General features: G+C 33.3%; 1 protein-coding gene across 1 annotated transcript in view; it reads left to right on the top strand.

The window, feature by feature from the left end:
- Positions 1-2,222: 2,222 nt before the first annotated feature.
- The window catches only part of Cralbp (Cellular retinaldehyde binding protein), a 34,803-nt gene continuing 17,274 nt past the window's right edge, over positions 2,223-19,751 (top strand). The window contains exons 1-3 of the mRNA XM_089645688.1: positions 2,223-2,418; positions 8,269-8,428; positions 15,587-15,648. Coding sequence (XP_089501814.1) covers positions 2,223-2,418; positions 8,269-8,428; positions 15,587-15,648 — 418 coding nt within the window. The remainder of the gene's footprint in view (positions 2,419-8,268; positions 8,429-15,586; positions 15,649-19,751) is intronic.

The following is a 19,751-nucleotide window of genomic DNA, read 5'->3' as shown; positions in this document are numbered from 1 at the left end:
TGGAAAACTGTTGACACATGCCTTTTGGAATCAACCTCAGGTATGCCAAAAGCGCATTAGCTTCATTTTTAAATGATGTCTCAGTGTAAGTTGAAGACTAGTACACCAGGGCCCTTGGATATTTACGAGTTCCAGCTTGTGGGATTGCTTTAACTAGCCAAAGGAGTCTACTGAATTCTGAGGTTCCCTAAATCCGAGTCCCCCATAATGGGGTTAAATGTCATATTTTTGACAACACGAAATTTTTTTTTCTGAACTGACTGAAGCTGATATAATAGATCTTTTAAGTTTAAGGGGAGTACACACAACTCCCGAAAAAACTATATCGTAAAACGGAAGATCGTACTGATATAGATACTTAAACTAAACTAGTCCCAGCGAAACTCTCGTACGGACGTCATTGATGTCCTCTTCCTTTTCACGCTTCTTGTTTGAAAACGAAAAAGACAGAAGATACTAGAAAGGACGCGTCATTTATGATCTCTCGCTGAGATTAGTTTAATACAAATTACTAGATAATAATATTGAAGCTTATTATCTTTTATTACGCACGGGATTGGTCTCACTTATTCTAATAATGCCCTTTTAACGTCCTTCTATCTTTTGATACGTAATGATACCCTAATTGTCAGTACTATTAAATAATTTACCTTTGCAGCACTGTTATTGTGATAGTGGTTTGATTCAAGGAAGTAATGGAAATAGTTAGTAATTGAGTAGACACTGTTTAGGTTCATTATCCCGTATTATGCAGTAAAATATAGAAATTTAATAAAGTGGAACTTACATTTGACAGTACTAATGACGGCACCGAGGTTATGATCGAATCCAGAATTTTACAGTTTACATTTGACAGTAATAATGACGGCACCGAGGTTATGTTCGACTCCCGAATTTCACAGTTTACATTTGACAGTGATAATGACGGCACCGAGGTTATGTTCGACTCCCGAATTTTACAGTTTACATTTGACAGTGATAATGACGGCACCGAGGTTATGCTCGATTCCTAATTTTTACAGTTTACCTTTTGCAGGAAAAATGTTACAACTAAAGTTTTACAAAACTTTGCCGCTTTTTTATGTGAGTACCGTAGCAGAGTCAACCATCTGGTGCCAGTGTGACTATGGCCATTTGTGATACGTTGTGAGGCTGAAGGTGTGGGGAGGGATTGAGATGGGGTAGAGGAATGTGGGGAAGTAAAAGTATTTATTTTGATTTAGCATCTAGCAAATAGTTTTTTCGATATAAAAATACATTAAAAACACACATGTAAATGCATGTACCATTAGTTTCGGAATATTTTTATTTATTTATTTATTAAACACCATAAAAGGCTTTTACAATAATGTGATACATGAGATGATAAGTACACAGTGGTACATAGGCGAATATTAGTATTACATTTAAGAACACAACAATATGTATACAAAACGACATTGAATGTGATACAGCTGAAATTTTCTTAAGGCATAGAATGCTACAATAATAGAAAATACTTCATTTAAACAGGATAAAATATACAGAAAAGGTGACTTGCCAACAGATATAATCTAGCAAAATATTATAATAGCGCAAATAGTAGTGAGTTTATTGTTACAATCAAATTTATCTCCACTTGGCCACTACGGCCGGAGGGTATGGCAAAGTAGCTTCAACAATTCAGGGCTGTCAGAGACTTGACAATTAAAAATAACATTTTTCATTAAAATAATACATCCGTTAGCCAACACTATAAGACATCTGAAGCAAGCAGTTTATATAGATGCTATACATATAAATTTCACATATATGTATATATGTGGAATGTATATGTATAAGAACACCATACATATTGTGTGACATAATGTGAAAGAATTACACATGCACCACTATAGGTACTCTTTATATGTTACATACTTAAACCATTTAACCGTCCTGATCCTGGTGTTGCCATTTAAACGATTGTAGCGCTATTCCATTTTAATGATATTTATTTGCGGGTAAGAAAATCTAATAATCTAACTAACATTTAAAACATTATTAATTAAAATCTTTGGTTTAGTTAAAAGTTATGGATTTCTACCCAGACGTAGCGAATTCAATCTTAGCTAAGTGCAACATTTTGTTCTTATATTGATGGTAGTTGGATAACCTGGATAATGTAAGTGGTTACTGTATATCTTTAGAAGGAAAAAACCCGATTTATTTATCATATTATTATATTTTGATTCAAGGAAGCAATGGAGACTGTAAGGCTGGTACTAAGTAGCCACTTCGGGGGTAAGTTCCACGCTGACACCGAGGGCTGTTTGAAGGACCGCGTGGATCACCTCGCTAAGTCCGAGCTTCGGGAAACCAAAGCAGCGAGGGACCACGGCCTGGAGCAGATCAAGAAGTGGATCGAGAAAAATGACGATATCAAGAACGTACGCACAGGTAAATAATTAACCATTGATTAATTTTGAGATTTTTTTGTCATCAAATTCATGATTTAATAAGAAATATTCTAGGTTGACCTTCAATTTCAAAGAGATTTGTATTTTTTAAACGTTTTCCAAAATAAAATACTGTTTTTGAAAGCAAATAAGAGAATTTGAATATTACAAATACGACATTTGCATTCAAATTCTGATTTAAGTCGCTTATCGATTTTTTTAAATTTATAGGTACTGTAAAGATACCACTTTGTACGAAATTAAAAAAAACGGGTAATTACACAAACTTATTACAAATTTATTGTCACCTCACGTTTTCTTCGTTTCATATAAAAAAATCACAAACCTTGACGAATCTTTCGCAAACACACAAGCAATGTCGGTCGATGATTTTATTGGAGTGTATTACAATTATATCATTGACGTAGAAGATAATACAATTTAATTCTATTTCGAAGTTTTGCTCTTTTAAGAGATCACCATTCATAATCGAAATGTTTACATCTATGTTTAGTAACTAGATCTGAATATCCAGACTTTGTCCATATCTCATTACTTTTCCTATTTTCAATACTAGTTAGACATCGTAGTTCATTTGGCAACGGGCAATTGCTATTCCAATTAGAAATCTAGTGTGGTAGATACCACCCGAAAAAAGTTATTGGTTTGCGTATAAACTTTCAAAGCCACACAAATCCAGCTGTCCTCTATCATTGCACAAGTGTTCATACAGCTTACTGTAACGCTTGTTGAACTAATAGGTAAAAAAAAGATTTCATGCAGTCATTTCTTATAATTTAATAACTATCAAAGTTCCAATACATTTCACCGTGCTGTGTGAAAAACAGGTTCAAGATAAATCATTCAATAATAAATCACCGTCGTTTTTGATAAACCTAAGTATTTCATAAAGTTTTAAACTTTCATAATCTTCCGAATATTCCGCTTAAAAAGTGCTTATAACATAGAAAACCTTTCTTCTTTCCTTTCAACATGAACACTTTCAAGCAGTATGTACTGCAGCTGTTCATTGCAAATATTTAGTTTATTTTACTCAAATATGACTATTATTATAAGACAAATTGTTTCTTGGAGGATATTTGTATGTATTGTATAATAGCTTATCATGTAGATACGCCGGTCATATAAAACCTATATTTTATTTTGATATCTCTATTCATAGTCTGCTTAAAAAAATATGTATGTTTTTAGAGTTCTACTATCAAACTGGACTCATGTAAATATCATTGTAGTTGTTTTTTCTTTAAATTCTTAGTCAAGTTTAAGTGCTTATTTTGTTTTTGTAAACGGTAAAAAAAAAGTTACTGAGAAATAAACTTATTTATTTATTTATTTTATATTATAGAAACAAACAGTACACGATGTACAGAGATGAAACAATATACACGACTAAGATACCTCATATTGGGTACCTATGATATATTTCCTTGTAATGTCTGCTAAGTGGTATTTTTATTCCTTAATTACCAGGTGACGTGTGTAGTTTATAGGTGTGTGTGTGTGTGACGTTTGTAATGTATGTGTGAGTGTTTGTGTATGCGCATTGAATAGTTTAAATTATTGACATAATGCCACGTTTAAATTTGGGCAGTGAATCCGAAAAAATGTCCATGTCAGAGTTAGTTATAAAACAAATAGTCCCACACAGGCAAGGCAAGTTCGTGGTAATACTTGGGGTTAGTGGCAGTTTAAAATAAATTGAATTATTATGGAACGTAGTTAATATTATTTCCATACCGTACATATTTTCTATACATTATTAAATTATTCTACTTTTTTCTGTTGTATTGATTTTTGTGTTCGGAGAGAAATTGGCGGTATTGACTAATAGGATTTAAAAAAAATAATATATCACACGAGGCCATGAAATTTATATTATAACGATGGTTCTAAAATACCATATTAAAGTCCGGAAGAAACGTGAAGATGAGTCGCCCAAATAACGTTGTTTTCTGTGTTGACCAAGATACAGGTTTCACCATTTCGATTTTAGCAGTGTTAATGGATTTGATATTTTATTCGAGCTCTTGTGAAATTTCGACGAATACATTTGCACAACTTACCTTTATGAATCAACCGATAAAAGTTCACTACGTCACTTGTATCTTTCATCCTGCTTGGATTAATTCGTTTTATTTCACAATTTATTAATTAAAAATACTAACAGGGTGTTAAGGGACCTACTTGACTCACATTAACCAGTGATTCCTGACTCTCCTCGCGGTCTAGAGGCAGAGCGTTCGACACTCGTTATGCAGGACCCGGGTTCGAATCCCATATTTTTATAACTTTTAATTTTTTTTATCAACGATTTGTTTTTTTACTTATAAATATGTCAATAGACAGAAAAAAAGAGAGAATGAAATGAAAAGAGAGAGAGAGAAGAATACTAAAAGTTTCACTTCCGTCGTGCTTAGGCTTGCCACACACTGTATTTTTTTTAAATTTTACCATAGGTCATTCAGCTGAGTAACGCTTCACATCGACTCTAAATGTCCAATACTAACTGATTTTCTATGTTTTTGTAGAAAAGAAAACAAAAAACATAAAAAAATTCACTGAAGGAAAAAATTTAATTTTCATTTTTTACTCGAAATAACATCCTGTATACTGAAAAGTATACTTGCGGCACGTTCCAGAGTGAAATATTCTCTCAGTATCGGCCTGGTGTAAGACCACCATTCAAAATTGAAATATTGCTTAAAATGGTTTTAGCTGTGTTTGATAACCAGATCTGAAAAGCCTTACTCTCCCACCTTCCTCTTCACCATCTCCCTCCGATCCACACAACCTTCAGCCTCCCAATATACCACAATTGGGGATTTCAAAATTTTACTGGCTCAAGACAGTTGGGAGCAGTTGAGACTTGTGCAGTATTCACGCCAATGACTTAATATGTCCTAGTTTTCGAACATTTGTAATTACTTATCATTATCAGTATCTCATTGTTGACTGCAAAAAATCTCAGTACTTACTTCATACTATAATATTCAAGTTAGAAGTCCTTATTTATGTAACACTTAAAAGTATTACATTTCTTTGCTCTACGACATTAGAACGGGATTGGGAAGAGGGATTGGAACGATGATTATGAAAATGCTAATCAAATACCAAGAGACATGAACCGATTTATAACATAACAGGTCGGAAAAAGCCATCGTTCTCATGCTGATGTTCTTTGACCTAGATATTGAAAAACATCATGATAATCTGAATTTAATTTCGCACATAAAATCGATTTGAATTCATGAAGACAGAAAACGTCGACGAAGTCATGTTTTTATTTGGAATAAATTTGATATTATTGGCGTGTATCATAATTTGAATATATTTCACAACAAGTTATTGAATAATGATTTTAAAAGTATGGCATTTGGAATAGTCTTCGCTGTGCTGCGATATAAATGGATTTAGATTTCTCTGCAAGTTATAGCAAAATAAATCCCTCAGGGCCTATAACATCTTTGGGGAAGCTGTGTGGAGGGACCCTTTATGGAAAGGAAGAAGAGGAAGTTCTAGGAAGGAAAAAGGTATAAGTGGTGGGAAAGAAACTAAGAGTAAATGTGTCCAGGAGTGACGGACGTATCAATCTATCCCTCTAACTGCGGTGCAAGCCGATGGGTCGAGAGAGTACGGCTGGAACTAGTCTCTCCCATTCCAAGTCAAATATGTTTAAATATGGGAGTAATGTGGGGCTGTGTCTCACATGACTTAATTAACTAACGATCCTGAAAATATTCATATAAAAATTGAAATTAAATTGTATGAATTTTCTGGTACAACACCTGGAATTCTAGAGATTTTTTAAATCAGAAAATTCCTGCTCAAGAACAACTTGTTATGTACCTAACGCTTAATTTACGAAGGATTATAAGAACTTAAGGCGAAGCTTAATGCCAAATCACTATTTTGATTAATAATTATTAAGAAAACCTTCCGATTACCCAACGGATCGATTATTCGAAGAATTTCAAGTGCCTTCATTTAAAGATCTTTATACTAAAAATGCATTAATTCAAATCATAAAAGAAAAAGTATCAATTTCTAACTGAAAACCGTACTCGACTTAAATGTATTTTTCCATGCCCAAAATTAAACACTTCCTTTGCACAAAATTATTACACTTACCGGGCAAGAATTTTTTTCAATCGACTACCTGGGGGCCTACTCCGTATCTTTCGGGTTAACAAACCTGTAGGTTCGTGGTTTAACCTTTCCTTGCCGGTGCTATCTAAATATACTAAACACAGAGTTCAAATTTTAGCCATTCCTCAGAAATAAATTTATGTATTGCAATAAGTAATTACAACATATAAATATTTACCGATTACATAGCAGCGGAAGACGAGGAATTTTTGAACACCGTAAGGGGAGGTTTAATACGGTTTGTGACGTGGCTAAACCGGCTGGAGGGAAGATTCGAAAGATAAAGAGTAGGCCCCCTGAAGAAATTAGAAACATTGTTGATAACATCCAAATAAAAAACACCGTGAAAAAATATTTTAAAGACAAACTTACAAAAAATAAAAATATTTCCAATTGAATTAATCTTAAGAATAACTCATCTCAATTAGTTTCCTTAAGTAACATCCCATTCTTCAAATAAGTTTAAAATCATTTTATTTTTAATTACCTACATACTGTAATAAAACAATGTACACTCCATTTCCAGCCACAAGCTAATGCTTCTATGGAAGAGGGGTCTTGAAATATTTGATCATATATTGTAACAAATAAACAAAAATGTACTTATATAATAAAAAATAATAATAATAAAAAAATAAAAATAAAATAAAATAAATAAATTATAACGAATCGGTATACATTATGAATACAAAAAAATATGCTTTAGATAAATTTAAGGTTTTCCTCTCGTTTCGCTTGAGTAAAATATAAATAAAAGAATAAATTACTCAATAATAAATATAAATGTAAGCTACTAAAAAATATATTTTCACAATAGAAATGTATGAACGCGTAAAGGAAACAACTAATATACAGTATTATAGCTAAGATTATTTGTGACAATTGATTAACTTCTGTGCTTTCTTATAAAATTATTTACAAAATAAATAAAAACCAGTTTTGTGCTTGAAATCGAACGTTTCTAGGCTCCGTTTGTCGAGCGATTTTAATGCCTATTACCTACGATATAAAGGTATAACAAGAACGTACACATGTTTAGTTTGTAGCTTAAGGCCCCGTAGTAAGCGTTTAAAGATGGTTTGAAGGGGAGGTATGTAAATAGAGTAAGTTAGAGGGAGCGCGCCAATATTAAAAAAAACGATAATAATTAAACGAAACTGGTGAACATAGTTAATAAAACACGAATCGTTTGAAATATAGCAAAAACCTCTCGACAAATGCTTTAGATGAATTTAAAGATACACTTTAATTTTTTTCACGGCTAAAACATATTAAATAACAGAACAAAACGTGTTTTAAATATTTTCGTAGTTTACTTTGAGATTTTTTTCTATCGAATGAATTTCATATAATTAAATTTTCGGCGTAACAAGTATATAGATATTATCTTTAAAAATAACATATATATTTTTTACTTAAAAACTTAAAGAGTTCACGAGAAACTTAGCTTAAATTGTGCCGGGAAAGTATTGAAAATTTATATGACCGTTGTAGGAGGTATAGGTACTTCTTTTATGTACCTTAATTCTAAATTCAGATCGATTGCTGAATAGTTTTTCTAAACGTATGGAAGAAGAGATTAAATAATATCTATATCTAGAACAAAACTCTCATTTCGGGGAAGTGTGTTACCTCCCTCCTTTAAAATTATTTAAAGTATTTTTGATATGAAATCTTTTTTCAGACGAGAGGTTCATGCTGCGGTTCCTACGCGCCAAGAAGTTCAGTGTGCCCATGACGCAGCAGATGATATTGAAATGGCTACACCTTCGCAAGACCTTCCCTGACATGTGCCGGGGGCTGGACTGCCTGCAGGAGAGCACCAGGCAAATCATCAATGACGGGTAAGCTATCATCATTGTACTTTCAGTAGCGCCTTGGTGAAAGATCACCATTTGAATAAAATTTTTCGGTTGAGATTATTTTCATGGTTCTTTCGAGTATATCCTTATCATTTATTTTTACTACAATTTTTTGTGCATAACAGACTATGTGTCCGTTTACAATACAGTTACATAAGCACACATGTAAAGTAAACTACATTAATACATTTACAATACACATGTAGCATAAACCACGTTAAAAAATAAAAATACAAATTATAATGAGTAATTTATGGCATGTACTTGTACATGCCCATTGAATTCTTCAATTTTACTGTTGATGTCAACAACCTTGTAAACATTATTTAATAGCGCCATACCTCGTGTTATGCATAGCAGATCATGGTGCCGTCCCTGACTGTAGTTGTTCGGTACATTTTTATATTACCTCCTCCGTCTTCTCATTCATATTTCCTTCCAATTAATCTAAAATTTTAACAACCGCTATCGAGTGGCCGAAACTCGGCGGCCGAAGTTCCGTTACAATAACCAAAGAGATACACAGATATTATAAGCGTTTTGTGGTCTCTTCCTGATGCCAGAAAAAAAACCCTTACATTTGGTGAAATTATTAATTTTTATTTGTTTACATATTAATAACAAAACATATAATACGAAACAATATAAATGACGGAAGATAATGGTACCTACCTACAAACTACCGACACCAGAATACAACAATATCAAATTTTGCACAAAAACAGACATCAGATAATGTCCGAACATTACTGTTTCACAGGAAATTTATTTAAAGTACAAACACATTTAATTTTTTTAATGTTTCCATTTGGAGTCTTTGATTGTTGGAGATGACACTCATTACAGTTTTACACTACGCGCAGGAGGACAAATAGAAACTAACGTAATTTTTTATTGTTTCCAATAATGTGTGTACAGTGGCGACGTCCCTGACTTCACATTTAAGTTTTTATCCTTTCACCTGTAAGCGCCACTAATACTGAACCCATTTGCAGACCTATTGTCTTCAAAGACCCACGCAGTCTAAAATTTAAATTGAGTAGGCAGGTAAGTGCTAAAGAAAAAAAACGATACTTTTTTGAAAATTGATCGATTTCATTAGAAGTACTTACTTTATGTACAAAGAGCATATTGGCATTTCACAAACATTTGGTTCCTTAGAACAGGCAATCTGCCTAGCTAGGAACTAAATTCAACCTAACAAAACGTAATAACACTTGTATCTACTCATTTTAAATATATGCTCTCATTATGCTATATTAAAAAAAAAAAAAGACACGCCCATCGAACACTTCTGTAGGATTACCCCTTAAGTAGCCACTATTTTTAAAAGATCTTAACTCGCTTTTTATCTTAAGTTTTCTGGATTTGGTTTGAGATAGTCAACAACATGAAAAAATTAAATGGAGTTCTACGAATTAAACACCAAAACAATAAATAATCTTTGTCTTTTATATTCCATAAAATAGGGTATTGTTCGTAGATGTTGAGAAACTCTGTAATATCACGCGTGTTCCACTTCATTTTTCAGCTTAAAAAAATAAACGATAGAATGCAAACAACACGTCACGCAAAATAACACGTGATTCCAACTCGCTAGCTAGTTCGCTACTGAGCGAGTGGAAAGTTTTGTGTGTCATCGACACTCGCTAACTCGCTTATTCGCTAGCTTATAGACTCGTCGACTAGCAGCTCGTAAACTAGCCCCGTGTCATCGATGCTTTAGGTTATGCTATCAAGAAGGATTTACAACGAAAACTAAAGAAAAACTTGAAGCAGAAAAGAAAATGGCCAAGATCATGGATAGAAAAACGCGATGAATATGGTGCTTCCAGCCGTTTATTGAGAGAGTTAAAGGACGAAGATCCATTGGCTTATAGAAATATGTTGAAATTAAACAGTTCCAAATTTGATGAGTTACTGCAGATGGTAGATGAAATGCTAAAAAAAAAGATACACATCCATACCGACAGTTAAGCTGCTGCCACACGCATAGCTCACATCAAAAGTTAATGTACAGCGCATCATCTTTTTTACCGACACACGACGCTATCAAATATTTCTTCCTATGGTAGGAGAGGGGGTCAGTTGAATTCGAGAGCGGCCGAGGAACATAATTTCATCTGTCAAAGTGACAACTTTACTTACTGACAGCTTGAGCACGTTTTCGAAATGGATGATACTTGTCGCCTATTGCTGGATCTGTTGGACAGCTCATCCTCAGATGATGATGCCGCCAACTATATAATTATAAATGCTATTTATAAACTTTTTAGATTTTAAACAATTTGCGCCTAAATAGCGCATTTTCACATAACCTGACATAACCTCTCCGTCGAATCAGGAAATTCGCAGTTCGCACGCCGATCGACGAAAGCGACATATAATAAATTATTGTAAAATAAGCTCACGTCGATTTCCAAAAATGTCGAAGGCAAAGGCGGCAAGGACCAACACCAGGGCAGGGAACGAGAAGAGAGCACGAGAGCTGACGAGAGCAAACCAGATTACCCAGGAAAACAATCAACAAACGAACAAACTAGAAGCTTCTCTATGTAGGTATCGGGCCGTCCAACTTTATCAAAAAACGGAATGATATTACCAAATAAACATACTGAGTTAAAAATATGATTAATTTTGAAAGGGCTAAAATTTGTTTACTTCAAATTCAAATATTGATTATATTTATATTTTAAATATATGTTAAGTATGTTTGCCAAATAAAGTTTTTTTTTATGTTTATAAATTTACTAGCACACATGACGATATGAGCTAACATAATAAATAAGAAATGCATTATTAGGCTGCTTATGTCATGGCTGTCAAAGGGAACACAGAACTTAGTCGGTAGCTCCGTAATTAAAATGACCCCCTCTCCTTTTTACGGCGGAGAGGGGGACGCATAACTTTTCAAATATCGCGTCGGGAGCGGTTACGTAAAATAAATTCGGTTAGCGAAGTTCAGAACCACACTTATAGCGCGTTATCTTTTTACGTGTGTCGGGTCTGTATGGGATTGTATGGCGAGCGCTATTGTGCTTTATATTATCTGTTGATGTGAGCTTTGCGTGTGGCAGCACCATTAGTTGTTTTTCGTTAAGTTTAATTAAGAGGTTTTTGAAAATTTCATCCTTTACTTTTGTGTTAGAATACTCTTTGTCTTTTATATTCCATAAAATAGGGTATTGTTCGTAGATGTTGAAAAACTCTGTAATATCACGCGTGTTCCACTTCATTTTTCAGCTTAAAAAAATAAACGATAGAATGCAAACAACACGTCACGCAAAATAACACGTGATTCCAACTCGCTAGCTAGTTCGCTACTGAGCGAGCGGGAAGTTTTGTGTGTCATCGACACTCGCTAACTCGCTAGCTTATAGACTCGTCGACTAGCAGCTCGTGAACTAGCCCCGTGTCATCGATGCTTAAGCGACACGATTTTTTACGCAATCAAACAATTTGACTCCCTGGTGAAAAACCATTAATCAGAACCGAAACATTGTTTGAAAAGGCTCTAGGCGTATTTAGTGACGAAACAAAAATACCAATTCTCCACCTTCCTTTTACTCTTCCTCCCTTCGGCCTCACAGCATACCCCAATAGAGGATGCCGTAGTCTCACTGGCTCCAGACGGTTGAGAGCAGTTGGGCTTCTTGAGCGGTATTCATATAAAATACACAACAGCTCATTGAATCCATCGATGGATTGGCAGACAACGTACTCAGAGCGGATAGAAGATTGAAAGACAATAAATTTCCCTTTGGCACAGACTTGTTGCCTTGTCCATGTTCGCACATCTTTAAGAATTTGATACAGTTTCTTGTCTTGTATTTTTGGAAGGCGTTGAAACCTTTATTTCAAATCATTATACTGCCCATGCGTGCGCTGTACGTTTCTAATCTATCCAAGTGTCATTCACATTAAATGGATTCTTGGATTTGGATTTCTGCCGACTGGAGTAGCAAATAATGACATCACTTGACCCACAAATTCCACTGTTGTTTTTCATGATTCCAAACTTAAAAAAATAAATTTATAGTTCATTTATTGAAAATTATAAATTAAAGTGTTGTTGTTACAATATCTTGCTTTCTCATCAATGCGGGTTTCTCATGCACAAAACTTTTTTTTTTTAAATATTTACACAACGCATTTTTACATTGGGGCGTAGTCGTAGTGTTTTTGATTTCCGTGACCGATGGAAAACATTTGTGTTCTGCAGTTGTTGAAAAGAACAATACATTTTGAAAATAAAAGTGGTACGCCCCAGCGAAAAAAACAATCTACATTTCAGTCGAAAGCACAAAATGCAACCGTTGCATAGTGCGTAATTTAAAAAAAAAAACTTTGTTTCGTTCAAACGTCTCGGAAATAAATTGAATCGTACATCTTTAAGAATTTATTTGTATATTTATTTCTTTATTTACTATTCATTAACGCTCTATCGGGCTTTTACAGAAGAAATTGACAAATTATGTATGTAAGTGTAACATAATACATGGATAATAGCACTATGCACAAAAAAATAAAAATCAAATTCTAATACTAAGATTAACATCAAATCCAAATAATAACACCTAATATTGTAAATAGAGCAAAATATAAAGTAAGTAGGTATGTACATTGTACATTCGTATATGCATATAATTATTCATTTTTGTGGCAAACCAGTGAGACTGAGAACAGGAAAATAATTTACACGTAAGGTAAATAAAAAATAAATATACCTCAGATAGCAAAACAAATATTTTTAAATATAAAAATGTATAGATACTCATAAAAAATTTTTGTTGTTAAAAGTAAACATTACGAAAAAATTGTTGTCCATTTTTTATTTTTTTTTATTGAAACAGCAATATAGTCAGCTTTATGAAAGTAAAAATCAATATTTTTGACCGATTTTGATAGGAATCCTACATTTTATGTCTGACACTCCTTAAAAAGGCAAAAATAAAAATGATTTCTTTTTAAAAAATAGTTCAATCATTTTTTTTTATTTGTCCCATTCTTTTTATTTTAATAACAAAGTTACCCTGTGTGTTTTTACGTCTTAAGATGGGCAAACCCCTGCTTCATAATAAATGTAACTTAAAAAAAATAACAAGTACTTGATATCGAAGGTTACATGGTCTTAAATCCACATAACATAATTACTGAAAGATCATCATTTATCGTTTCAACATAAAAGAAGAAATAATCAATAAACATGGTAACGTGAAATTTATTTCTCAATATGCTACAAAAAGGTTTCACGCCCTTTTGTGATACGATGGCGCAACATTTCCCAATACTTGTATTGTAAGACCTGTGATATCAAATTAAAGGTATGCGTATACAAATTTCTTGCTGCAATCACTTCACAACAAACCGTTTGATTTATTGTGGACTGGCGCAGACTCTGAAAGAAATGCGTGGCATTATAGAATAAAGCAAAACGCGTACAATCGAAATTAGTGACTATGTTTGATATAACTGAACACTTATTTCTTCAAGACTGCGCTGTCCATAATATACTCGTATATTATGACCGAAAATTAGTAACTATGTTTGATATAACTGAACACTTATTTTGGGTTATTCTATAATACCACGCATTTCTTCAAGAGTCTGCGTTTGTTCATAATATATTATGTCCGAAATTAGTAACTATGTTTGATATAACGAAACACGTATTTTGCGTTATTCTACAATACCACGCATTTCCTCAAGACTGCGCTGTCCATAATATACTCGTATATTATGTACGAAATTAGTAACTATGTTTGATATAACTGTGTACTTATTTTGCGGTATTCGATAATGCCACGCATTTCTTCAAGACTGAGCTGTCCATAATATACTCGTATATTATGTCCGAAATTAGTAACTATGTTTGATATAACTGAACACTTATTTTGCGTTATTCTATAATACCACCCATTTCTTCAAGAGTCTGCGCTCGTCCATAATATATATTTTGTCCGAAATTAGTAACCATGTATGATATAACTGAACACTTATTTTGTGTTATTCTATAATACCACCCATTTCTTCAAGAGTCTGCGCTCCTCCATAATATATATTTTGTCCGAAATTAGTAACCATGTATGATATAACTGAACACTTATTTTGATAAAATATGAGCGATATTAATGTTATTTTTATTGATAAAAAAATAAAAACGTTAATTATAATAACCCATCAACGTAATATTTCATTGAAGAAGAAGAAGAAGTTAATAATATTGTAATAACATATATTAATATTTAGACTTATTACTCTTGTGTGTGGGTATTTGTTTCAAGCATTTAAAATCAATCGGCGACAAGCAATTAAATAAAGTTTCACACATTCCGAATTGTAACATTTTTTTAAATGGTTTTGGCCGTGTTTGGTGATCAAATCTGAATAGCCAGGTTATTCCCCACCTTCCTCTTACCATTCTCACTACCTTCAGCCTGACAACATACCCCAATTGGGGATGCCATAGTCTCACTGGCTCCAAATGGTAGGGAGCAGTTGGGACCCTTGTGCGGTTTCACATAAAAAATAAAAATAAATAATTTCCGGACATAATATATTGCGAACGAAGGGAAAGTGCTTACCTCACAAAAACTAAATAATAAAACTTTCAACAAATAGGTTGCTAGCCAAGTGAATACGGTATTAAAAAAGACAAAATATTATAATGAAGGATTGATGCGTTCAAACTTCGAACTTCTTTCCTTTATAGTCCGTCCAAAAAGATATTATTTGTTAAAACATTATAATTAACTTCACTTTATTTTTGTAATACCTGCATCAACTGTAAAGCGCCACAAAAACGGCGCTATACAAATTGTTATTTATTATTATTATGTTACGTTTTGTAGTTAAAGTACATTTTAATAATAAATAACAATATTTTAACTATCCATGTATATATCTCTATATATCTATCTTGGCTTAAAATAAAATCAATCGATTTTATTTGTTTTGGAATTTTAATGTTGCGACATTAAAATTGATAACCCACCAGACACAAGTGGTGGGCCACTGATATAAATACATAGGTTGGAATCAATATTTTAGTAGGTTTTATTCTGTTACAGTACTTCGATATCTAACTTCGAAAATGATATTGAATCATCACTTTTTAACCACTTACCTATTTTTTTTCAGATACATATTCGTGTCCCCATACCGCGACAGCCACGGCCGTAGGGTCATTTTCTACAACGTCAGTAAGTACAAGTCTTGAAAATCGATTTCATATATTTTCTTTGTCTCAAAAATTTAAATGAATGGAATAAACTTTTGTTATTTGGCATTTGTTTATAATGAAAATTTCCAATTACAAATTCCACTATAATTTTTTTTTTCAAATATGATGGCCACAAGTTTCACAGAATTGAAAATTCAACTTTTGTATGTCTAATGAGCATGTAACAATTATTAGTAAAGGACACATTTTAATTGGATTCGCTGTACATAAAATAAGTTGTGTTTTACTTTTAAGATAATATGTATATATTTTTGATTTGCGCGTATTTTTATTTTAGTTATGATATACTTGGTCAAAGTGTGATAATACGTATGTATTTTACGTACGATATAATAAAAATAATAATATTAGGATGTTTTTAATAGCGCCGTTTTTGTGCAAAAATCACCTCAAGGGCGCTGTACAAATATATAATACATTTCTACAATGATCTATGTTATTACTAACTATATATGTAGATAATATAAAGTACAATACTTAACTGGTGGGTCACTTTAGATTTACATTTAATTAACATTAACTAATTGTTTATTAGCGAAATTTAGATACAGGATTTAGGACATAATTGGATATAACTGGACTTTCTCTCAGGAATGGTATATTTAATTTAAGTGTATGACAGCTTTAAAAGGTTAGTTTTTGGTTTAGACCTGAATTCTGTTGGACTTGTTATGGATCTTAGTTCCGGAGGGAGTTTATTTCAAGCCTTCGGCCCAGATACTCCGAAAGCGCGATCACCAAACTTAGTATTTGGCTTGCGCTTAGGTTCCATTAGTCTGCCTACAGCTGATGATGTTGCTGTTCTAAGAGTTGACTGTCTCAGACCAGTGTTTTCCGGGACGCATAGTTCAGAGATGTAGGGTGGGGCCATTTCATTGATGGATTTAAACACCATCTAGCACAATTTGTACTGGATTCTTTCAGGGCACTTGAGCCAGTGAAGGTTACGAAGGTGTTCTGAAATGTGCGAATATTTTGAAACCCCGGTTATGAGCCGTGCTGCTGCATTAAACACTGATTGAAGTTTGTCAATTTTGATATTTTGAAAGGCTGGCATAAATGCCGTTGCAGTAATCGAGACGTGAGACTACGTAAGAGTTGATAAGTAGTTTTTTTGCTTCTGTAGGAAGATTTCTTCGGACAGATTTGAGTTGTCTTAGGTGAAAAAAACTGGTGCTTACAGTCCTATTTATTTGACTTTTAAACGAAAATTCTGAATTTAAATTGACACCGAGAAGTTTGACTGTTGTTTTTGGGATGATATCGCTGCCGGAAAGAGAAATAGGTGAATCGTCTATGAAATGTTGACGTTTGTTTGTGGCCGCCCAGAGAAACTCAGTCTTAGATGGATTCAGCTTCAGCTTGTTTGGAGACATCCAACGAGTTATTGCTTCTAGAAATTCAGTTTTACGGATCTTGAGACTATTGATTTCGTCTGGAGCGCAGTAAAAATAAACTTGCTGATCGTCAGCGTAGCAGTGATATATACGTATTGTTATTTTACTTGTGATATACTTGGTCGATGTGTGATAATACGTATGCATTTTACGTACAATATGTACGTATTGTTAATTTACTTATGATGTTCTTACTCAATCCAGAGCAAATTGAGAAATATTTACCTTATTACGTGAATTTATAAAATTACTGTATTATACTGCATCAAATTGTAAGCTATTTTCAAATTATGTACATGGTATCTGGAAATTAGTGTGAATAACTTGTGAATCTAAATCAAATTGTAGTCGATTTTTTTACTATAAATTATTTTGATTTGAGCTTTCGTTTTTGAGTAAATTGGGTACAATGTTGTAGGTCAAATTATACAAAAAAATGTTGGTCTATTGAGGCTTAATATCTGTTGTCTAGTGTCTTATAAAATGCATCAAAGCGTAGATCTGACTCCAAAATTATTTTCAACCCCTTTGTTCCAAAATAAAAATTGAAATTCACAGATCAGAAAAAAAAAGTTTCTCTATGTGATGTAAAAGGCTGTCACAAATTTTGTAACAGAAAACATTATCTTAAATTTAAGTGAGTTAGCTTAAGTTTCGTGATTTTTTTCCCTACTTGATTGACGATTTAGATTATGGCACTGATTGACCTGAATGTTGTATACTTGACAGACTGTTGCAAAAACTCTCGGCAAGCGTGTACCAAATAAACATATTCATAAAGTACCAGATTTTTAGTTATCTTTTTGGTTGTTTATTTCGATGGAGACGCGAATCCGAATCTAATGCGATTTACGTTTTCTTGTCAATAATGTGGCGGCGATTTCGTGGGCGACTTTTAATGAGGATCGGGGCTTGTAGCATAAGCACATCGATACAAGTTTTATCGACAATATGGGTTATTTTTCAATCTTCTCCAAAGAACAAAATCAGTTCACGCCAACTAAATATATTTAATTTAGCCGATATGAACTATTGTTTGTTCGTTGGTAATCTGCAATCGTAAAACTTTAACGGTGTGCGTGTGCTTGGGGCCCTGATGTATATTATGTATATGACATTATTATATATGTGATTTAAATATATTTTTTATGTATAACTGCGTAATTTTATAAAATAATATTATTTTTCAGGTTTCTCTCATCTCTTTTACAATATGCGTCCCTGACGTAAAAAAAATCGACATCCCGGGCAACATTTCCCAGTTTTTACACAAAGAAATTGGAAATCAGATGTAGACGGTGACCTTCGTCTTATTTTGTAGGCCAAGTGTGCAAAAATTCATCAATATTGGAATAAAACTTTGGCCGCCACAGACATATCTGAATAGATAGGTAGATAGATAGACCAGCCCGAAGTCCCCAGCGTTGTCCGGGCTTTTCGATAGCACATGTAGACAATGACCTTCTTTTGGAAGTCAAGTGAGCAAACTTTCATCAATCCCGGAAAAATACTGTAGATTTGCTTAAAAATCAAACCACGCCGCCTGCCCGTCCACCGCTGCAGGTACTCTTTTTTACATGAATATATTATTAAGTTAGGAGAGTTTACGTGTAAATTATTATGAGCCTCGAATTATGGGAAAGGAACTAAGCAACGGCAAATGGTTATGGTTTATTACGGTTTTTCGGACATAATCAAATGGCAATACGACCTCATTACTTATCCACATGCATAAAGTAGTGTTTGCTTTAAGAGGAATTAAATGCCTCCCCTGGATATTACTTTAATACAAAAAACTTTACATAACATTTGACATAAACTCGTCATACGAGGCTTTGAAATGTAATTTGTACGGTCTAAATCCATTAATTCCAAACGAAATGAAAATCTTCACTAATGTAGGTCTAAAATCACTCAGGGTCAATGGATTCATAATGATCACGAACAATAGACCTACTCTCATGAACCGTCTGTTTTACTTAAACTTAAGACGAGCGGCTAGGCCTATAGAGGAGTCTTTTTCAATTTAATGAATGAACCCATTGAACATAAAACCGATAAATCGACGTAACCTATTTCTCGACGACGTATTCAACAACATTATTCAATTATTTAAAGCCATCAGATGTTATTACACAATTTCCTAAATATTTAAATACGCATGCTTCTAGTTAAACCCAAGTTATTCACGCAATCTTCTTGTTTTTACATGAAAATTATTTACGAAATAAAATCTCGGATAAACGAAGGAGTAAAAATTAATACCTTTCACTTTTGTATTATGTCGAGAATATTTTCTGTAATAGTAAATGATGCCAAGTTCTATTGTGTAATGGCAAAGTGTAATTTTGAACTGTAGGTATTCCTAGCTCGAGGCGGTGTTAAGGCAATACAATAATAAATTAATGACGAATTATTCTTTTTTAAAGTCTTTTGGTGGTGTTACTCACAGATTTTATATTTAAGCGTGATGCTGTCAATAGGTTATCGTTACAACAATGCCCACGTTGTCAGCTGCGTAGTGCGGAAAGTGGGTCAGACTTATTTTTCAGTATTTGGCGATTAGTGCAAACTGCAAACTATATGATATAACACGCATTTCACGACAACAACCTTCAGATTCGCTAAGCTCTTCATTCTCAAACTCGACTAAGAACTAAATGGC

Source organism: Hesperophylax consimilis, chromosome 23, assembly GCF_061612785.1.
Source record: "Hesperophylax consimilis isolate HC1 chromosome 23, BYU_Hcon_1.0, whole genome shotgun sequence".
NCBI classification, from domain to species: domain Eukaryota; kingdom Metazoa; phylum Arthropoda; class Insecta; order Trichoptera; family Limnephilidae; genus Hesperophylax; species Hesperophylax consimilis.
The sequence above is the reverse complement of the archived record's forward strand: the minus strand, read 5'-3'. Positions and strand labels throughout refer to the sequence as shown.